The 23,252-nt window shown below is 46.4% G+C and overlaps 1 protein-coding gene across 6 annotated transcripts in view; it reads left to right on the forward strand.

Moving 5' to 3' along the window:
• Positions 1–4,002: 4,002 nt before the first annotated feature.
• Positions 4,003–23,252, forward strand: part of TNIK (TRAF2 and NCK interacting kinase) — a 305,446-nt gene continuing 286,196 nt past the window's right edge. For 3 of the 6 annotated variants that reach the window (XM_081910725.1, XM_081910723.1, XM_081910724.1), the window contains exon 1: positions 4,018–4,656. In XM_081910725.1, coding sequence (XP_081766851.1) covers positions 4,600–4,656 — 57 coding nt within the window. In that variant the 5' untranslated portion in view covers positions 4,018–4,599. Of the gene's footprint in view, positions 4,657–23,252 lie in introns of all 6 variants that reach the window. The other 3 variants (XR_014168246.1, XM_081910721.1, XM_081910720.1) reach the window with 3 other exon arrangements.

Below are 23,252 nucleotides of genomic sequence, written 5' to 3' on the forward strand. Positions count from 1 at the left end.
ATCACACAACAGATTATCTTTGGGATGCTAAGAACAGAAGCCTGTTTCACTTCTTTCCCTCTCCTCCTCTCCCTTTTCATGGCAACTCTACCGGCTGACTGCGTTTGCTTCCAGGGCTGACTCTTGCAAGCCATGGGACTGAATCAATGTCTTATTATGATCATTAGCGCTGATCACAAAGTCATCGAAGAGAAGCAACAGAAAACAACCCCAGAGTTGTCCACGACTGGACCTAATGGTCAGGGGTCCCTTTACCTTTACAGGGAAGCAAACTCCTTGAGCCACAGCTGCCGGCCCAAATTACCATACACCACAATCCATAAGCCAGAAGAGGCTTCTAAGTATGTACAGTGAATGCAGGGATATTTGAACCTCCCTGTTTTTGGCGTCACAGGCACTGGAACCATAGGCGCCGACTCCATGGGGCTTGAGGGGGCCCGAGCCCCCTCAAAAATTCGTTTGGGGGGGCTCCGCCCCCCCAATAATCTCCGGCGCCCCTCCAGCAGAGCGCCATCGCCGCCCCTCCCCCAGCCCAAAATGCACAGGGAGGGGCGGGCTGCATGCCTCCTGCCCTCCCTCCCGAGCAAAAGCTCGACCCAATTTCCTTTGGAGCTGATTAATAGGCGCAGCACGCTCTCCCCTATTCGCTCACGAGGAGGCGGCGCCACTTTATTTGCAAATTCATGAGCTTATTTATTATTCATGAGCTTTCCCAGGCCCCCCCAATATTTTTTATAAGTCCGCGTCCCTGACTGGAACATGGAGGAAACTGCACCATAATTGCGAGACAGGCTGGCACCCTCCCAGAAAGACCTCTGAGCATTCACTCTGAGCACAAACCTCCATTTCCAACCACAGAGAGCGGGCTCCACGCTACCCAACAGCCTCACGTCTCTTCCTCCCTCGCAGGAGTTTAGGATTGCTCACCAAAAAGCTATTTTGAAAAAGTAATAAGCAAATATGGACAATATTGACACCCGAAGTCCACGTTCGGGAGCAGAGAGAAAAACATGGGCCTATCAACCAATGAAAATAATTGTGCATTGATTAATCATTTTTCCGTTCACTCAGTCATTGATTAAGTAACGGGATATGCTGATATAAGATTGCAAATTACAGAAACGTCAACAAAAGGTGTATTTGAGATGCTAAAATAAAGGAGATAAGCTGCAATTTAGTAAGTGGAAGCTACCACTCATTCTTGGAAAGCGAGGGTATTGAAAAAATAAAAATAAAAAATACTGTACAATTGCAATAATGCACCAGAAGAGTGTCAGAAAGAGCACTCTTCACACACAGCCACATTGATCAAGGTGTAGGCCCCTGTGAGATCTTTCAGACCACCTCCTTTGCTGTGGAGTCTTGTGGACAGCTCCAAATTCAACCCAAGTTTAAGGGTGGGAGGAATTCAATCAGCAAGTGACGAGACAGAACTGTGTCTGAGGGTGTGCTCACATTGCCTCTCACTCCACATCCAGTGCGCTCCCTTTGCTCATTTTTGAAGCTGCATTCATGTGATGTTAGCCACAATCAATACTGATCCTGTAGTTTCTTGTCAAATGCTGCTGTTTGATGCCCAGTAAGTGGTAATGTGAAAATACCCCAACGTTCATTTTCTTCCCAGGAAACATGCATGGATTGTGGTGTATGGCTATAGTCCTAAGCACGTTTAGCCGGGAGTAACCATAGAATATAGAACCTTAGAGATGGAAGGGACCCAAGTGTCATTTAGTCCAACCTCCTACAATGCAGGAATCTCAGCTAAAGCATCCAAGACCATTGACCACCCAACCTTGCTTACAAACCTCTAAGGAATGAGAGTCCACCACCTTCTGAGGAAGTCTCTTCCACTGTCAACAGCTCTTGCTGTCAGAAAGTTTTTCGATTGTTTAGTTGGAACCTTCTTTCTTGTAACTTGAAGCCATTGGTTTGAGTCCTACTCACCAGAGAAGGAGAAGAAAGCATGCTCCCTCCTCCATGTTACAGCCCTTAAGATATTTGAAGATGACTATCATATTTCCTCCCAGTCTCCTCTTTTCCAGGCTAAACATACCCAACTCCTTCAATTGTTGCCCATAAGGCTTGGTTTCCAGGCCCTGGATCATCTTGGTCGCCCTCCTCTGCACACATTCCAGCTTGTCAACATCCTTCTTAACTTGTGATGAATAACCTGGACAGGTGTGGTATGACCAAGGCACAATAGAGTGGTAATATTACTTCCCTTCATTGGGACATCTGTTGATGCAGCCAAGAATAGTGTTAGCTTTTTTTGCTGCTGCATCACATTGTTGACCCACTTTAAGCCTGTGGTCCACCATAGTTGAACTCACTGGGACTTTTGCCCAATGATGCTTTAATGAATGCAGCCTGAAAAATGCATAACCATAAACTCAGGACTGGGTGACCTTGAGCCTGGGTGTCTCCTCTCCCTGGACCTTGGGCATTAATAATAATCAAGAGTATATTTCCGCATGTGGTTCATGTACACCTCAGTGGTAAACACAAACAGCCTCTTCAGATTACTAGCAAAGTACACAGTTTTAAGGGGTTTGCCTTCCTGGAAGGACTGTCTGCCTAAAGGAAAACTACTGTCTGAATAAATTGCACCAAGCAAGAGTAAATCCAGGAGCCTGTATTTTATGTTCCTGTTAAACACAAGTAATGGTGTTGTTTGTTTTTAATGGCCTCTGTCAGATAAAACCCAGAAACGTCCCTCTGTCTTTCTCCAGCTGCAATTATACGGAGGCTGGCACATTAGCATCCCCTTTGAAACGGCTTGCTTCCTGGGTGGTTGATTTGAATTCATACGATTAAGCATCTCTCCAATGAAAGTTATAAAATAATATTTTAACGAAACAGTTGGAGCACAGGCGTGGTCCACTCACTACTCAAATTGGGAAAGGTCGGTTTGTAACGGTTTGCTGTTGGATAAATTTGGAAAAAACCCTATATGGTTGCAATTAATAAAACTGTTACTTGCTCCCTCCTCCCGCTCATAGCGGTTGATTTGGAATCATACAGACCTCCCCCCCCCCCGCTGCTCTAAATTTAGGACCGATGCCTCTTATTCAGGCTCAGAGAACTGCAGGGAGAAAATATGATTGCTAATAATGCACAAATCTCTAGTGCACTCAACAGCCCGATCCAATGCGTTTACTCGAAGGTAAACAGGTTCGGAGGAGCTTTCTTCCAAGCCTGAAATTTAGGCAGGTTTTCTCGGAGTTAGCTCAGTCCTAAGCAGGTCTACTCAAAAGTCCTACAGGATTCAATGGGGCTTGCTGCAATCCGAACCCCACTTACCTTGGAGCAACCCCACTGAATTCAACAGGACTTCTCCCTGGACATAATTAGGATTCGACTAGCAAACCTGTGCGGGTTTACTTGGGAGTAAATGCCAACTTCGGAGTAAAGGACCTCGCCGGACTTTGCACCTGAGAAGGCCAATCAGGGACAGCGTTTCCTCGATTCAATCCCGGGCAAACGGGACTCTTTTCCTTGGCACTGCGCCTTGGAATTGAGACGGTTTCAAGGACCACGATCGGAGCTGTTGCAATTCCCCACCAAAATATGGGCATCGCCCCCCCCCCCTTGCAGGGAAGGCGTGATATATTGAAGCAACCCGGGTTTTGGAGCCTGTTGCACCCGCTTTTTTCAAAATAACAGGAGGAGCAGGTTGCTCCCAGCGCATTAGTGACACAACTGGAGTAGCAGCAGCCGCCAGTAAACAGAGCAAAGAGGGGCCGAGCGGCGCTTATTTCTTTGCAACATCTTCTCTCTCCTCCTCCCCCGGCCGGCCGTTCGTCTTTGAAATTAAAGGGAAAGCACGGCGCGCATCAGCGGCGCGCCCAAGCTGCTCGCGCCGCCGCCGCCGCTCGGCTGCTGCTTCTAGTCCTGGGCGCGCAGCGGAGCGCAGGCGCCGCCCCTGGAGCTGCTGTTCTCCCTCCTCCCAGGAAGGCCGCCGCGAGAGGAGGAGGAGGCGGCGTGCGCGGCTCTCGCGTCTCCCTCGGGTCGAGGTGCCTCGCCAGGACGCGGCAAGAAGCGAGCGCAGCAGCCACCCGGGGAATCGACGGCGACGCAGAGAAAGCATGCCTTGCGCCCAGGCGCCCGCGCCCCGGCCGCCTCGCCGTGCCCTTTAGCCGGCGCTGCTGCTGCTGCTGCTGCTACTGCTGCCGCCAGCGTCCCGAGATCGCGAGCTCAGCCGAGGCAGGAGGAGCTGCCGGGCTCCTTGCGGGAGGAAGCGGCACCGCGCGCCGGGCCGCCTGCAAGCAGCTCTCCGGGAGAAGAGAAGCTCGCTCGCTTTCCGTGCTGTTGGTGCGGGGAGCGCATTAGGTGTTGGAGAGAGGGAGGAAGAATAGGAGGAAGAGGAGGACGGCGGGGCTTGCCTCCCCTCCATTGACACAGGCGCACGAAGAGACAGAAGTGCAATAGAGACAAGGTGGAGGAGACGCGCTCTCGCTCGCTCGCTTTTAACCCCTCCGCTCCGAGCCCCAGACGGACGACTTTGCAAGGTTGCAGCCGCCGCCTCCCAAACCGCCTTGTGCTTTTTTCAAAAAAATTTGGCTCGGTCCATTTGCAACCGGCTGAGAAATCCCCCTAAACATGGCGAGTGATTCTCCAGCTCGGAGCCTGGACGAGATAGATCTATCAGCCTTAAGGGTAAGGAGGAACCGGGAAGGGAGGCAGGCGGGGGAAATGTGGGGGACAGAAGGCCACCCGGTCAACCTTTCCCCTTTCCGCTCCCTCCTTCTCTGCGCCCCCTTTTCACTGCTTGCACCTTGCCTCCTCGCCTCCCCCTCTTCTCTCCTTTTTACTATTTGAGCACGCGACAACTTTGCTGCTGGAGGTTGTTGTTAATGATAAGCAGCGGATATGGGTTGCCCATAGTCATTTTTTCTCCCTTTCCGGAATGTGTACTGATGTAGGCGCGTCTCCCTGCTCGGAGGAGATGGGGGCGCTTATGCATGAGGCGCTGGGGTTTCTGGAGAAAGAGGAATGAGCCGCGCACAGCTGTTTCCAGCAAGCCTCTTGTTATCTGTTTTAATGGTGCATTTCCTCCTTCCATCCCCAATCCACGGCTCTCCCTCTCTCGGGTGGAGGCAATGGAAGGGTGATTTAAATGGCAAGGTGTCGTCACCTTTTGCAAATTTGAAGGCTGCCAATTTGACACTTGCAAATCGATTTTGTCCCTCCCTTTCACTTCTCCCCCTGTAGAACCTACACAGCCTCCTGTATTTGGGGCGGAGGCTCACACGTGAAGGCTCTTTCCAGGCATAAATTTGTTGAGAGATCTTAGCTCGCAGCGCTGCAATGTTCTCTGTTTCTCTTGAAATGCTGCCTTGCCTGTTCCAGTGCCACTTTCCTGACCCTTAATGTTAAGCTTGTTTGCATACAACAAAAGAGCACATCTCTCTCTGCGTAACAGAAAGAAGAGCTGATATGAGGAGATAGAACATGTCGTTTTGTGCATGTCTATTAAGGAATCTTGTGGGGGTTTTTTTTGCTTTCCTAATAAGCCGCACCTAACCATATTGCTATGTGCATGCAGCAATGGTAGAACAAACTGGATTAGCGGCTGCTCCTCTGGTGTGAATGTTAAAAGACTGTTCCTAGTGTCCATTTTGATGATGATGTGAAATGGAATCACATGAACCTTTTAGTGATCTCTTCCAGTCCTCTTGAGGGAAGCAAGTGCACCTCCTGGCTGTTGTTGCCACGACAGGCTACATGCATCATGTTATTATGGGGTGGGGAGAATTGATTAAATGCATTTTCTGTCACAGAGGAGTCAGCTTGCATGCATTCATTCTCTCCCTCTCCCTCCCTCCCTCCCTCCCTCTCTCTGAATATATCATAGATGCACGTGCACACGAGCTTTCACCCACTGGAGAGAGAGGTCACTGCACGAGCAATGGCTTCTTGGCTCATTCTATAAATGGAGAGGGGGGGGGAGCCATAGATGTGTGATCCTCTATTGCACTTATATGCTAGCTATAGCATTCATCTCCTATCACCCCTCCCCCCCAAAAAAAGAACTTCAGAAGGGCATAGGAACCTGCCTTATATGCCGTCAGACCATTTGATCATCGTGCTCAGTATTGCCTGCTTGTCTACTGTGTATGTATCCTATGCTGATGGGCAGTAGGGTTTCAGGCAGGGGTCTTTGCCAGCGGTGCCTGGAGACCCCAGAAACTGAACCTGGGACCTTGTGCATGCAGATACAATAGTGTGCTGTTGTACAATCAGGGAGATGTGCCAGTTGTCCTTACTCTCCCTTTAAAGAAATACATATTTTTATCTGGATTCTTCTTAGCCTGCAACATTTTTGCGTGTGTGTGAGCGAGGAGTCGAGAGGAGGACTTCCTGTTCTCTCTGGATTTCTGATTTTGATTCATTGGATTAGTTCTTTGGCCCTCCGGTTTGGTGTTCGTTTTTGCTGGCAAGAGCCTGTTAGGGGGCCTTGGTGTGAGGCTGGCTTTGTCTGGTTTCATCCCTGGGAATATGTGGAGGAGGAGGAATGAAAATGCTACCCCCTGGCATGTGCCAAGGATGCGTTTCCTTCACGGCATCTTCTTCACATCTGGAATTAGACCTTGTGATGCCAAGAAGGCTTCAGATTTGAGCTCTCTCTCTCTCTCCATCAATTAAGTGAATGGACCAAGTTTTAAAACAGCCCTTTCATTACTCCATGTCTTTGCGTGTTTGATGCTTGCTAATGGGTTTAGTCCAGGGGCAGCCAATTTGGTAGATGTTGTGGAACCACAACTTTCACCATTTCAAGATAGCATAGCCAGTGGGCAGTCAACAACATCTGGAGGGCACCATATTTGTTACCCCAGTCTGGTCACTGGAATTTATAATAGAAAGGACTGGTGGGATTCTTCAATGCAATAGAGCTCTGGTAATGTGCGATGAACGTTTATGTAGTTTTTGATGTGTGCTGAAGACACGCTTCTTGAACCTGGCTTTTGACACCTGATAAAAAATGTGTTTGTGTGTGTGAACTGATTTTAATCCTGGGATGATGATTACATTATTTGCTGTAGATTCAGAATAAATTGTGGTTATGGAGTGAGATGAGTGTTGTGAGAGAAAAAGAGCACACATTGTTCATTTTCCTCCCTTGCTCCTTGATGTTGCACTTATGGCTCCATGACATAAGAGCACATTGGAATCTGGGATGCAACCAAATCTCAACAGAGCTAAATGTTCCCCTTTCCAACTTACCCAAACTCTCTTGTACTTCCATATTTACGTGGCGTGTTGTAAAAGGAATAAATGAGAGGTTTGTGCAGCCTTGCACTTTTGTAGGCCGTATCAAAAGATATTTGTTTGCTATGTAATTTTCTTCCTATTTTTTCCCAGTTACTTTAAGCAAAAATGTGCGTCTCATGCTTTGTATGTTTGTGATGCACTGCACCCTGCACCCACCCTATTGTTTAAGTTTCAAAGTAGATCATAGTTAGAAGGGGCCTCAAAGGTCATTCCCAACCCATGTGGGAAACCCACTACTGCACATTGTCTAAGAGGTGGGCCTCCAGCCTCTGATTAAAAACTTGCAGTGGGAGAGAGTCCACCACCTTCCAAAGGCCTTTTGGTTTGGGTCCAACCATCCGGAGCAACAGCAAAACCAATTAGCTCCTTCATCTATGTAATAGTTATTTACATATTCAAAGATGGCTGTCTTATTGCCTGTTAGTCGTCTCTTCTTCAGGCTAAACACACCCAGCTTCTTCATTCTTTCCTTATGGACTCCAGACTCCTCGCCATCTTTGTTCCCCTCCAGAGTCCAGACACATTCCAGTTTATGGATATCCTCATTAAATGGTGGTGCCCGGAATTGGACACATTATTCCAGATGTGGTCTGACCAAAGCAGAATAGAATGGCGCCATTACTTCTTGATTTGGATACTGTGCTTCTGTGGATGACATTTCCTTCCTTCAGTGATATTTGAAGTATCCCTTGAAAGCAAGCTCATTCTTTAGACAAGTAGGAATGCAGGAAACTTCTTTATACTTGGTCAGTCCATCTGTACACCTAGCTCAGTATTATCCGCTCTCAGTGTAATCAGTGAAACCAATGGCAGTTCTCCCACTGATTTTAAGGCATTAGGATTGTACATGTCCCGAGTCAATTTGATGGGAATGTGCCCAGAGCTTTTGACACTAAAGGGTGTGCATCAAGTTGGTAAGTGACTATTTGCACTTCATTAAGCAGATAACTCTTCAAGAAGACGTGCATCTGTCTGACTGTGCAATCCTTGAAGATCAACAGGATAAGACTGGTCTTTGGCACACTGAATGACAAGATGCTCGGCTATGTTTACCTGAAGGTGTGATGTGTCTGACTTTCATTTGTGCAAGCAGATATACAGCCTTCCTTCTTCTCTTAATTACTCAGTGTGTTCAAAACATTCTGGGCGTTATAATGAATTGCCCACAATGTGTATATTAAGCCACCTTAGGCAGAGTTGGCCCAGTGGTACATCTTTTTCCTTCTCTCTGCTGGAGGAAATAACCCAGTGGTAGAGCACACCCTTTGAACATGGAACTTGGCATCTCCAGTTACAGGTGTTGATCCTTTTTCTGAGACCCCAGAGAGCTGCAGGTGAGCAAATACCCTAACCTGGCATAAAAAATACATTCCTATGTCCTCTCACTGCCAGTAAATCTACTAGTTCTGTTTAGAAAATATTTTTAATTGAAAGTTCTGTAGACTAAATCTGGGAACTTATTTATTTGAACCACAGTGCTCCAACCCTACTTTATTGGATGAAAATGCAGTTTTTACAAACAAATAAAACCAGGACCGGTGTGACCTGTCCTGCCCAACTACTGACTTGAATGCCTTCAGAAAGAGGCCTTTGTAAAACATGGGCTGTCCCACTGAACTTTAGCTTGTCCTCCAGAGCAGCCATCTCCAACCTGGTGCTCACCAGATGTTTTGGCCTACAGCTACCACCAGATCCAGTTAGCACGGCCATGACTGCTGATGGGAGTTCATCAGCCAACTCAGCTTGAGGGTGCCATATTGGGTATGGCTGCTCTGTAGCATGGCACATCACAGGTTTTGAACCTGAATATAACGAAGTCAGCTGCTGTTGCATGTTGTGCTGCTGTACTGCTATATTTGCATAAGGGATTTTTATCTGATAGTTAAATTTGTGTGGTTTGTTTTTTTTTAAAAGGTATGTGCTATATTAGTCATAGCCAAGTTTATGTGTATACTGCATTTCCCACAAATACATTTGTGCTCAAAGTGGTGTGCATAGTATACTTTTCATCATGCATAGCTTTCAACGTTTCCCTTTTTTAAAGGGAAATTCCCTTATTCCGAATAGGATTCCTTGCAAGAAAAGGGAACAGTTGACAGCTATGCACTATGCACTATTGCTAAAACAATATAAAAGTAAGTGAATCAACAACGAACAGTTCCTTCGACATACAGCAACATTTAAGTGAAACTATTCAGTCACTCTAGGGACGTGGGTGGCGCTGTGGGTTAAACCACAGAGCCTAGGACTTGCCGATCAGAAGGCCGGCAGTTCGAATCCCCGCGATGGGGTGAGCTCCCGTTGCTCAGTCCCTGCTCCTGCCCACCTAGCAGTTTGAAGGCACGTCAAAATGCAAGTAGATAAATAGGTACCGCTCCGGCGGGAAGGTAAACGGCGTTTCCGTGTGCTGCTCTGGTTCACCAGAAGCGGCTTAGTCGTGCTGACCACATGACCCGGAAGCTGTACGCCAGCTCCCAAGGCCAATAAAGCGAGATGAGCGCCGCAACCCCAGGATCGGTCACGACTGGACCTAATGGCCAGGAGTCCCTTTACCTTTTATTCAGTCACTCTACATTGATCTCTGATCCTAAACCTTGCGGCACATCTTCTGGAGAAGAAAAGGCTAAACAAATCTGGAGTGGAGTCCTAAAGATGGCCGGATGGCATCTTGTACACTTCCTTCCGGCAACTCCTGCAGCCAAGCTAGTGCCAAACCTATTGATCTGCTTTCCTTTGGACCACATCAGCAAGGCTGGGGTATGGGTGGGTGTCTTGTCGTCTGGGTAGCCCAGGACCTCCATACACACTGTCCAGGCTTGCTCCCCCGGGAGGTCACTTCAGTGCTGCTAATGCAGAAGTTAGACTTCACCCCTGGAGGCACACTCCATTGTCTCTCGGGAAGCAGCCCCAAAGCTGATGACATTAGTACGTAACATAGGAAGGAAGCTGCTTTCTACGGAGTAAGACCAATGGTCCTCCTTGCTCAACATTGCCTAGCCTCACTGGGAGGGGCTCTGCAGCGTTTCAGACAGGGGTCTCTCTCAGCTGCATTTGGAGATGTTGGAGATCAAACCTGGGACATTATGTGACCAAAGCAGATGCCTTGCCACTGAGCTGCAGCCATTCTTCCTCCCTGGTCTTTTGTGCCTGGACCCAACGGGGCCAAGAACCCCCTCATAATTCTCCTGGTAGCATTTCCCTTATGAAGGTTCTTAGAGATGGAGAGGTAGGGGCAGGACCATTCACTCCCTTGGTAGGGAGAACAAAATCTTCTTAAATGATGGAGGACAGCAAGGAAATAAATAAATGGAACTCTGTGACCCATTTCAAGGGGAAAAACCATGGTCAATTCACACTTGCTTAACAACGTCACACTTTTCCTGGAAGGAGGCAGGGTACTGACTATGGTTCTGTATTTATACATTGCAAAATCTTTTATTATTATTATTTCCCTTTTAAAGTAAGGGAAGAATAGGCCTCTAATCTGTTAGAGTGTATAGATCAGCTCAACTAAATGCACTTAGCACTTAACAATAATTGTTAAAAGGTGCTGCATGCGTATTGTGAAGCAATCCAATCATTTTGCAGAGCCTTGCAATCAGAAATCAATAGCACATTTGCTGCCTGAGCACAAAAGCCTATAGCCAGGAGGAGTTTTGTAAGTCACAGAGATTTTTTGGGGGGTTATTAGAAAATCAAGACCCGTCTGTATGACTGCACACTAGGTGTGGGGAAACAGAGAAACGGCGTACGTCTTCAAATGTATTTTTAAGAAAGATGCAAAATCCAGTCCAAACAGAGTGCTTCGTTTCATGAAGCCCAACAGGAAACACTGGCAGGAATTTGAGGGTTGAATTTTTCCACCAGGTTTTATGGCTTAAGAGCTGGTTAAACAGGTACGTAGCCCTATGAGTAATCTCCCAGAGTTCCCTGGGAAAAGGGATTGATGGTTAAGCTGCTCTGGGAATTGTAGTTCTGTGAGGAGGAATAGGGTTCTCCTACCAACTCTTGGCACCCGTAGCAAACTACACTTCCCAGGATTCTTTGGGGGTGGGGAAGCAGACTCTCCTGGCGCCTTCATTATGTATCTTTAGGCACCAGGTGAAAACGTTTCCTGTAACCAAGCCTTGGGGTGATGGTTCAGTCTATGGCCTTTTAAATGTGTTTGTGGGAGAGGAATCATTGGTTCCTGGGGTTTTTTTTTTGTTATTATGCTACATATTTTGTGTTTGCATTTTGTATTTTTATGTTGCAAAACTGTCTTTGATGATCTTCGCACGAAGGGGGGGTATATACATTTAATAAACAAATAAACGAAATGAATTGTATTGTTGAGGTGGGGCCCAATGCAGTGACAAAACAATAAAAAGAGAGGGGGGCCATGGGAGATGGTAGTGGAGCGTGACACCCACAGCACAGTATCTCGTTCTGTCCTTAGACTGAGACGCCAGATTTAATCTGCCCTAGTATTCCCAGTCATAAGGATTTTGAGGCAGGGAAAGACTTCTGGGAGCTCCTGCCAGTCAGAATAGACTGTTCGGTTTGATACCCTGTGAGGCAGTTCTCACCCCCCCCAAAAAAATAATACTTTTAAAAACCGTCCATGCATGTAAAAACTGACTCATTCTCATTCACACATAAAACCAGAAAAGACCCACATCGTAATTTTATTGGTATTTTTTAAAAAATGAATATTTTATATTGTTTTATGTAAACTACTTAAGAGGTTTCTGTTGATTAAAGCTTAAGAGGCTTTCAGTTGATTAAAAATATGAATCTTGTTGAATATCATATAAATTTCTCAGGTGTTGTTTGACAAAACTGAGACGAGAGATGTACCTGTTTAAATGAAGAATATGCCTATATTTCTGAAATCCATTCAGTGGCTGCCAGCATTTCTCAAGCATAGGTAGGGTCCCCTCATGCCTGCCCCCCACGTGAGCTTGGCCTGACTCGTGATATTGAATTGTAGAATTGTAGCGTTGGAAGGGACCCTGGGGTCATCTAGCTCAACCCCCTGCAATTCAGGAATCCTGCCCAGAGCCATCCCTGGGTGGGCTCAAACCACCAACCTTCTGGTTAAAAGCCAGATTCACTAACCCATTGCACCATTACGCCTTGATTTATCCTGCCATTCAGTTGGCATTCACAATTTTGCAGATTGCTAATGGTGAGAAATCTACTGTGTTTCCCCAACCTGAGAGGTGCCAGAACAGAGTTTTGGTGAGTTCTGGTTGAAAAACAAAACCCTGGTTGTGGCGACTGTAACCTAGGTTTAAGGTGCCATTTGGCAATTAACACTGCAGGCAACTTGTTTGGTGGTGTGGGTTTCTCATGTGCCGAAACTGGATGGCATCCAGCATTGCAAATGTGTATTCCCCTAGCCCCGCGTCTATAAAAACAGTAAATTTTTCAAAGACCATTTGTTTATATTATAGCTAATCCCTTCCAATTAAGATAAGGCGCTTGTGAGCAAAGCAGAATGTCGCTGTTGCGCCGCTGCCAGTGCTCCACCGGTTCCATTTGAATGGCAAATGCGTTCAAGATGGAGAAGATGCAGAATTAACCAAGGCATTGCATGCATGCTAAGTTCTTGCAGCGTTTACTCTGGGGTCGATGCCGTCTGTTCCCCTATTACGCCGAGGGAGATTAAAGGCACGCACACCTTAATGCAGAGTCTCTAGTTTGCAAGGAATGAACTTCAGGCTGTGTTGAGAGGTGCCAATTCGCAGGCCAATGTGGCCATGACCAGTGTGGGCAGCCAAGGCCAGGGGGTGGGGCTGACAACTGGGCCTTGACTGTCAATAGTTGCTGGCTGTAATTTTAATTAGGGCCCCTCTTCTGCTTTCTGCTGATGTTATGTTACCTTGGTTTGCAAGAATGCTGAACCGGTCATTAGAGGCTTTTCATGAAAAATTGTCTTTTCACTGTGGTGCTAACTTGGGTGTTTTTTCTTTTAAATGGTTTATAAATAGCAACACAAAATAAATGTTTATGCATGCAGAAGATCTACAGACCACTTAAGATTAGCCTATATCACTGAAGGCTGGCAAAGCTGGCAATGGGTTCAACTTCAGAATAGGCTGCTTGGGGATTAAAGCCTAATGTGGGTATTCTCCCCCCCCCCCAGTGATTGTGTACCTAGGCATTGTTGGGCATTTCTGCACTACCCAGAACTAACCTGTCCCTTTTCTCTTCTTACTATTGGCATGGGAAGTCGTGCTGGTAGTGCCGCCTCTGTGTTGCTGTTGGGGCCTTCTTAGTGGTGGCTCCCTGTTTGTGGAATGCCCTCCCAGTTGAGGTGCTTTTGCCTCTCTTGTTATTAATGTTCTGGAGGAATTTAAAAAGAACATTCAGCCACTGTTGAAGGGCAGTGCATGTTGTTTACCCATGTATTTGATGTCTGAAAGATACTCGACCTGGAAAGCTTGAAATAATTAAATGCAAGGGTGTGAGATGGCTTTTTAAATTAAAAAGAAATTGTTTTGTTTTGCCGCTCTGGGCTTCTTTGGAGGGAGGGTAGTGATTTAATAAATGCGCATCTACCTAATGCCCTCAGGAAGGGAAAAACCCTGTGATCAAATGTCGCAACCTTGTGCAAATTTTAGAACACAACATTTGCATAGAAAAGGTTTAAGGGTTAGTCTCCGCCATCTTGGGTTAAATAATCATTGGGGGAAACGCCCCTGCCTGGAATGCCGGTCACTACAAAACTAATTGGACCAGTAGCCAGACTCTGTGTACAAGACAGTTCTTGCTTTTCCTTCCTCCCATTATAGGCAGAAATGTATAGACAGTCCCTTTGAGGATTCTGTTGTAGCTGTTTATTCTGTGGATGAGGCAAGCTGCTTTTCAACCAGGAAAGTGGATAGCCTCTTTGGCATGTGGTCTGCACCTCAAAGCACCCTCCGGCATTTCCTTTACTTCTTTTCTTCTGGGTCTTGGGGAAATACCCGATGGCTGAACGAGGTACCAAAACTGCTGACCTAAAGTGTGTTGCCTGGGAAGGTTTTTTTCCATTTGTGAAACAACATGGTCAGCTCTGGACAGAATGGAGGAGCGAAGCGGGAATTTGAGCCAAAGGTCTCTGCAGTTTTTAGAAGTGGTTCCTCATTATTTGGAGCTTGGATAATTAACCTAATTATTACTTCCTTTAAAGGGACAAGAAAGCTAGTTGGGTTTGCAGGCGAAAGCCATTTGACAAAGAGAGCGAATCATAATTCTGTTCATCCTTTGTGCCTTGGCTCTATTTAATTAAAAATGTTCTAAAAGCAGTTGCCATTTAAATGCTCCTTTTTTCTGATTCCCTTTTCCTCCAATCCAGAACCTGAGCATTACTTTCCTGTATTACTCACACTGTGCCACATTCAAGCTTGTTTTGCCAAACCTGTAGGTTCTGCATTACTAATAGCAATTTGGAGAGTTGGGCAGTTAAAATAAAATAAATAAATAAATACATGAAGTGGCCATAGCTACAGCAGCTGGAAGAATGTCATATACCGTACCTAAAAAAAAATATATATATATTACTCTTCATTCTTTCACGTCGGGTGAGTCAAATATAGATATTTTTAGAATTTTCTTTCATGTGATGTGGCAAAGCGCTCTTATTAGCAGTGTAGACCAAAGATTGCCCTACCAGCCTGATTATTTGCTATCAGTATCGTAAGCAGCACATGATTCGAGTCTTAGACTGCTGCTCCCTTGCCATTGCAAAGCAATGTGCAAACTCATGTTCAGAGCACAAGTGCGCACCACTTCAACTTAGCGTGGTGGTGTTCTCAGCGCATGAAAACAGCATGAATTTGTTGCCCTGTTCTTTCTCTCTCTTTTTCAGAATAGTTTATGTAGCGTTCCAAAGCAATCTCCAGTCTAGAAAACCATCTGTTTTTAATACAAGAAGGTTCAAGGTTCAATCTCTGGCATGTCCAGGTAGGCCTCCAGGAGTCTCCCCTCTGAAACTCCATTGTTGCTGCCATTGTCAACACCACTGAGCTAGATGGTCTATATTGATAAGGCTGCTTTCTATGTTTCTATTTGGTGCTGGGCAAGGAAATTGTCATCGGGTACCTTGCAGAAAAAACTGGGCAGTTATTAATTGCCATATTTTAATCATTGGAGGTACTGTTGGTGTTGACCTTTCAAGCCCTAAACGGCCTCGGCCCAGTATACCTGAAGGAGCGTCTCCACCCCCATCGTTCTGCCCAGACGCTGAGGTCCAGCTCCAAGGGCCTTCTGGCGGATCCCTCCCTGCGAGAAGCCAAGTTACAGGGAACCAGGCAGAGGGCCTTCTCAGTAGTGGCACCCGCCCTGTGGAACGCCCTCCCACCAGATTTCAAAGAGAATAACAACTACCAGACTTTTAGAAGACATCTGAAGGCAGCCCTGTTCAGGGAAGTTTTTAATGTGTGACATTTTAATGTATTTTTAATCTTTGTTGGAAGCTGCCCAGAGTGGCTGGGGAAACCCAGCTAGATGGGCGGGGTACAAATAAATTATTATTATTATTATTATTATTATTATTATTATTATTATTATTATTATTATTATCTCACAGCTGGAGGGCTTGAACCTCCTTGTGGGCAATCTTCCCAGGGCCACCTGTCTGTGGAGGGCAGTGCCACAGGCAAAAGCGGGTGGAGGAATTCAAGTCAGTTTTTTGTCTTTCCACAACAGGCCTGTTATCCTGCACCCAGACAAGCAACTATTGGAGTTCAAGGACACATTCCAGCCAGGCAAAACCCCTCACGGAAGGCCTGAAGCAGGTTCAGTGAGGATTGTGGCCTGAGGAGAATTCCAGGGGCCGTTTAGAGAGGCCTGGGGGCCGTATTCAGACCTTGAGGCTGAGTTTCTCCACCACTGCTGTGTGGTTTGGGCCCACATGTAGCTTTATGAGATGCGGTTGGTAGTAAACCAGGACAAGTCATTTCTATAGTTACCCCTCAGTTTAGAATCCCCCCTCCCAGAGGTTCATCTGCCCCCCAAACTGCAGGCCTTTAATGGGACTGTCACTACCGTACTATTTAATCCGCTTTTGGCTAGGTTCAATTGTCGCCTTAGCATCCACCCATTTTTTTGTTGTTGTTCTTGCTGCTATTCTGCGTTGTTGTCTGAATGGTTGATTGTGAGTTTTACCTTTTACCCAGCTCGGGGAGTGTGTGTATATGTGTGTGGGGGGCCTTTGAGCAGAGAGCCGCCTCATATTGTTTGTTTCATTTATTTATTTTCGAGCAGCATGTTGGAAATGGCATCGCGATCACCCCTTCCCCCTGCTCTCAGCGCTTCTGGCTTTTTTGCCATTTTCTCCAGGGCAGCTCTTTCGGTAATTAATAACGATTAGCCGGTCCCAAGGCTCCTCTTCCCGCATCTCTCTTGCCTCCACCACGTTCTGCGTTGGTATGTTCAAGCAGGTCATAATGGGCAGATGGGATTCCAGGAGCGAAGAGAGTTCTCCGAAGGGATGCTTGGTGGCCGATGACTGCTACCCCTCTCCCTCTCTTTGCTCGGTCTGTTGTCCCCCCAAACCAGGTTTACCTGCTGCTTAACTCAATACAAATACAGCTCAGGACACTCTCCTTTGCTGACTGACAAGGAGATAATGGACAAAAGCAAATCTCCCATGCCGTGTACATTGAATCCAGTGCTCTTTTCTCTTGTCATAATGTGCAGAATTCACAGCCATAAAGTCGGAACTAATATTTTGTGAGCTTTTATGGGTGCCGGTAGTGCTGTAAAAGACGGGGCGGTTGGCAAGGACAAAAATGAAGCTGTGAAGGTGGAAACTGGCCCTAAACTGTAAAAAGAAGAAGAAAACTTTTATGACTTCATTTCACCACCTCCACCTCAAAACAGATCCTCAGTTTGCAGCAGGGTGCCTTCCAGATATTTTGAACCGTAGCTCCCACCTGCTCCAGCAAGCATGGCCAGTGGTCACAGATGATGGGAGTTGTAGTCTAGAGGGCATCGCATTGCCTACCCTTGCTTGTACCATGGGATGAGATACCACTGCATGATTGCCAGCTGCTTATCCAGTCCTGCTTGTTGTGCCTTTAACATAATCTGCAGACATTATTACCACACACTCTGTGTTTCCTCACTTGATATTGTCTGCTCACAGAGCTTTGTGACCCAGTGTTCATTGGAAGTCTGGTTGTGGTTTGAGAGGGCCTCTTTCACGGTGGTACCACAATGGTGAAGCTCCACACCCCAGGAAACCTGATGGTACCTCTCTCCCTGTCTTTGTAGAGGGGTGTGTGTGTGTGTGTGTGTGTGTGTGTGTGTGTATGGCACATTTAAGACGATTCTTTCATTTCCTTTTGTCTAATGGCCAAATTTCTGCAATGGACAGATTTCTGGGGGCTGTGTGTGCAAGGGTGCATAGAGTTTGAGGTGCATAGGGTTGAAAACATCCCAGCATTTCAGAAAACAAGTAGTCCCTTTTAGACAAACAACATTTGTTGTTTGATATGAGCATTGTCCTTTATATACAGTTGTGCTGTGGCACAGTGAAGCTAAGGGTGGCAATCTCAGACCAAGGACCACTGGGAGATTGTACTTTGTGTTTCTTGGGGGGGGGGGTGGAGATCATTATGTCATGGGGAAACCAGCCTTATTTCTTTAAGAGATAACACCTGGGGGGCTGAGACAACCCCCTCCAGTCCTTTTTCCTTCCAGCTCCATTGTAGGTTGTATTGCCAGCTGCCCCAAGTATGGCAAAAGAGAAGAGGTGGGAACACCATATTGGAAGATAGATGGATAGATAGATAGATAGATGATAGATAGATAGATGATAGATAGATAGATGATAGATAGATAGATGATAGATAGATAGATGATAGATAGATAGATGATAGATAGATAGATGATAGATAGATAGATAGATAGATAGATAGATGATAGATAGATAGATAGATAGATGATAGATAGATAGATAGATGATAGATAGATGGATAGATAGATGATAGATAGATGATAGATAGATAGATAGATGATAGATAGATGATAGATAGATAGATAGATGATAGATAGATAGATAGATAGATAGATAGATGATAGATAGATAGATGATAGATAGATAGATATTTCCTTTGTTGTTCCTTGTCTTTTTATTCCTAGCTTCCTTTCCTCTACTCCTGCTGGGTTTTCGCTCTGTCCTGGCTCCGTAAATCTCCCCTTCCTTCCTCTTGGTGCCCATTTTTATTCCTTGGCCTTTAGTTTTGGGCCTTTTGGGGGGCCTGTAGCCTTTTGGATGTTCTGAGGGTGGGGTGAGCACCTTGGAAGGACTTCAGCAAGGTGGAAAAAGCCTCGTTTCAGAAAGCAGAGCTGGTTTTGGAGATGGATCTCTGCAGTCTTGTTGGAAGGGTGATAAGGAACACAGCCTGCCTGGGCAGGGGGACCTCTTTCCTGAATCCAGCAGCAAGTCGTCGTGGCTGCGGAGTTTTGGGGGACCTTCAGCAGTCCCAGAGGTCTGCTAAGCCAGAAAAGGGGGGAAGAGGAGAGTGTTCTTATGCTCATATTCTGCTCCCCCGGTTTCTCACAGTCAATGGTACAGCAAACCGGTCGGGCTGTTCCCTGCTCTGAGTTTCATTTCCCACCGCTCATGAATTATTTGTCTTCTCTAAGGTGGCTTCCATCCTTAGCGTTGTGTGTCTGTAGCTGTGATCCTTTTCTAACAGTTGCATCTCGTTCCCCAGTTCTTTGAGTGCCTTGATAACAAGTGGAGATACAAGGGCAGGTTGCTTCTCAGGGTAGCACCTAAGGTTTGACTGGCCTCTGCCAGATGTCAGACTTCCTTTTATTAAAAAATTACTATATTATTGATTTTATTAAGGGAAAGAGAGAGCTGCAAACATAACAAGAAGAAAGAAAACAAAAGCATTTTGAAAAATGTAAACCAGAAGTCGGGCATTTGGTGTTGCCATTTCCATGCAGTGGAACAATCTTCTGGCAGAGATTTGACAACCACCCTCACTTTTGACTTTCAGAAGTCTCTTAAAGACTTCTGAATGTGACTAGGCCCATGCAGAAATATTTAGGAGGGATAGTCGTTTCTTTCTTTAGGGGAGGAAAAATGTGTTCCAGTGGTTGGAGTGACTAAGTGTGGAAACAAATGGACTGCATGTGCAAAAGACTCCACTGGTTTGCTTTTTTTTTAAGGTGTTGGAGGTTTTGTGGTGTGTGTGTGTGTGTGTGTGTGTGTGTAACTTGAAACAAGAGGCCAGAATTCGGGCTCAGAACTTTATAGTGGTATTTATTTGCCCAGTGCATTCATACAAGTTGTCTTCTTCAGGAGCAATATGCTGTAAAAGCATTGTTGCAATAATATTGTTCTTTTCCAGTTTTCTTTGTTGGGTTTATACATCACCTTTCTTTGAAGGAGTTCAGTACATCATGGTTCTCCCCACGCACCAAAATATCCTCTCAGCAAATCTGGGAGGTGGGGTTAGGCTGAGAGAAAAATGACTGGCCAAAGGTCACTCAGAGAGCTCTATAGTATATACAGTGGTACCTCGGGTTACATACGCTTCAGGTTACAGACTCCGCTAACCTAGAAATAGTGCTTCAGGTTAAGAACTTTGCTTCAGGATAAGAACAAAAATCGGGCTCTGGCGGCGCGGCGGCAGCAGGAGGCCCCATTAGGTAAAGTGGTGCTTCAGGTTAAGAACAGTTTCAGGTTAAGTACGGACCTCCAGAACGAATTAAGTACTTAACCCGAGGTACCACTATACTGAGACATTACTATTGGTCCATCTCACAGCTGGAGTCTGCTAGTAGCTGGTAGCGTCTAGGGAAACCCTAGGACACTGGGCATGCTGGGGATTGAACAAGAGACCTTCTGCACTCAAAGCAGTTGCCATACCTCAGCTTGAATCTCTAACCATTACATCTGTCCATACAGAGATGGGGTGCTGGGGTGCTGGCTTACACCCTGGTCTACGAAGCTTGCTTCCAAAAGCAAGTGATCAGGGAGTTAGTAACTTTGGCTATAATCTGTTGGCCTATATTTCAGCTGCCAAACTTTATCTCAGTTTCTCTTTCCTCCCCCTTTCTCCACCCCCAAAGAAAACCCAGCCTCATGAGACACTGATCTTCCAAAGTGCTCTTTGCTCTGGCATTGATAAGCTGTGCTTAGTAAATATCTCTCCTGGCTATTTTGACCCCAAGGTTGTGAGAGGTGGGGAAATCCCTCTCCTGGAACAGCCTTAATGAAGCAACATCCTTCTGTTCCTTGAAATAACCATAAAGCCACGTCCCATATTAATGGGGTGGGAATAGGGCCTGGCTAAAATACCCTGTCTCGCTCGCCTGCTTGTCTTGTGCACTCCGTTAGGACATCATTGCACAATTCCAGCAGATAAAGCAAGGAAATTTCCCTTGGCTCCGTCTTTTCTGTCTCCCTCCTTATTTTTTCACATGACCTATCACTTGACTTAATCTTTGCCTGTTCTGTTCCATTTCCTTTCTCTGCTGTCCTCATGCCCTAGTTACTTTCTGTTCCTGCTTCTGTTCTCAACCCTCCCTTACCTGCCCAGCTCTGTGTTCTGCTTTTTCCTCTGATGTGACAATAGCCAACACTTTGCATTCACAAAAGATTTCATTCACTTTTAGGTAACAGCCTATTCTGTCGAAAAAGGTGATTTTTTTGCTATACGGAACAAAGGAGCTGTATTGCTGGTATTACGTGTGTTCTGGTCATCTTTGGATGTGCGGGTTATTTGGAGATCTCTGTTAGAGGTTGTAACTAGGAAACAGGCTAGTTCAAATAATAAATGCTAGATCCTTGCTGGCAACACCTTGGCATGGACAGAAAGCCAAAGGTTCAGAGTATTTATGCATTTAGACCAATACTATGCTTGGTCAACAGCTCTCCAGGGTCTTCAGCAGATTGTCTTTCTCATTACCTGCTGCCTCATCTTTTGACTGCAGGTTCCAGGAATTCAACTAGGCACCTCCTGCTATGGTCCCACTATGCACATTTGACCACAGGAAACAGCTGTTTGTCATGGCCAGTGCTAAGCCATAGGTAGCAAGGCACATGGAGTGCTCAGGCAGGGTTGAGGCGGACATTTTGCACTTTCACATGCAAAATTTTAAAATGTGCAAAGTGGCTTCTCCCAAGTTGGAGCCCTGGGGATGATTTCTTCAGAGGGCCGAGACTAGAAAATGAGGTTCTACATCTGCAGCACAGAAGAATAACCTAGAACCTAGAATGGACCTGTAGGCCTCCAGATCATAGAATCACAGGACTGTTGTCAGGGCGGCTAACAACACTAAAATAGTGCAACATTATAAAAACATTATAAAAATTAATTAAAATCAAAATTGATGGCAACCATAAACTAAAGTTTTGTAAAGATTGCCAAAGGAGGGAGTCAGGCTGCGCCCTGACCAAAGGCCTGGTGGAACAGCTCTGTCTTGCAGGCCCTGCAGAAAGATGTCAAGTCCTGCAGGGCCCTTGTCTCTTGTGACAGAGCGTTCCATCAGGTTGGAGCCGCAGCCGAAAAAGCCCTGGCTCTAGTTGAGGCCAGCCTAACTTCTCTGTGGCCTGGGACCTTCAAGATTATGAGAGCAGTACTCCAGTAAGATATAGGTAAAGGGACCATTAGGTCCAGTCGTGACCGACTCTAGGGTTGCGGCGCTCATCTCGCTTTATTGGCCGAGGGAGCCGGCGTACAGCTTCCAGGTCATGTGGCCAGCATGACTAAGCCGCTTCTGGCGAACCAGAGCAGCACATGGAAATGGCGTTTACCTTCCCGCCAGAGCGGTGCCTATTTATCTACTTGCACTTTGACATGCTTTCAAACTGCTAGGGTGGCAGGAGCAGGGACCGAGCAACGGGAGCTCACCCCATTGCGGGGATTTGAACCGCTGACCTTCTGACCGGCAAGCCCTAGGCTCTGTGGTTTAACCCACAGCACCAGCCGCGTCCCTCCAATAAGGTATAGAGAGTAGCATATTGTGCATGCTTATCTTGTCAGTTGCTGAACAGGACAGAGCCAAGCTGTCTGCCTGAAGGAGGCTGGGATAGATGCAAGGGAAGGAAACAAGCAGACAGAAAGCCCAGGGGTTGGATGGGCAGACTCACAAGCAGAGGAACCTAGAGGGAAACTTGGAAGTCATGATGTTGATGAGGCCAGAATCTGGACATTTTTATGGCCAGGCTGAGTCAGGGAGACCCAAATGGGATGCCTGGGGCTGGGACCAAGCTGGGACCTGGGAAGACAGTATTTCCTGTCCAACATTCACAGATAAGACAGATCTTTCTGTCTCTTGACTTGTAATTTTTTTAAAAAAGGGGGAAGCAGAGGAACTCTTTGCACTCCTGATGTAGCACCTTGTAAGCTTTTTGGGAAGAGCTTCTGCTGCTGAGGATCTGCAAAATGCTGGGTGGAGTGTGGACTCTAAATGGAGCAGCACGTGTCTGCGCGAAATGCCTTTGACGGCATCTGCTGTGCAATTTGTGGCCGCCAGGAAAGCCCCAGTTGCACTGCGCTTTCTGGTAATGGCAGCGCACGCTTCGTGCCGTCTTCGTGATTGTGCAAGTAGGAAATGCTGTGGTTGCGAAACACCCTGCCGTTCTGTCTTAAAGGCTCACTTTGGCTCCTGTAGCCTGCAAAGAACTCTGCTTTATGTGTGTACCTCTTGGCATGCCTACATTTCGACAGTTACCTCCTGGAACCAGGTGCATGATTCTTGAGAGCTGCAATTTAAACCTTCCATACAAAACAGAGTACTACCATCCAGCCTCGGTTCATAACATTTTCAGAATTGAAGTGCTCTACAGGTTATTAAAGTGCCTCACTTATTGTGATCTGTGTTGACCATGAGAACCTGGATCAGTTGCAGTCATTGAGCGTGGGAAGTACAGTATTGGGTAAGCAATCTGTATCTCTGGCTGTGACTCATATCGGTTTGATCTAAGCTGCATGCCATTTCTGAAGGCTTCAGGGGCAGTAGAATCTGTTGCTGTCTGGCACCAA

The sequence above is a fragment of the Podarcis melisellensis genome (genome assembly GCF_964234715.1).
Source record: "Podarcis melisellensis genome assembly, chromosome: 5".
NCBI classification, from domain to species: domain Eukaryota; kingdom Metazoa; phylum Chordata; class Lepidosauria; order Squamata; family Lacertidae; genus Podarcis; species Podarcis melisellensis.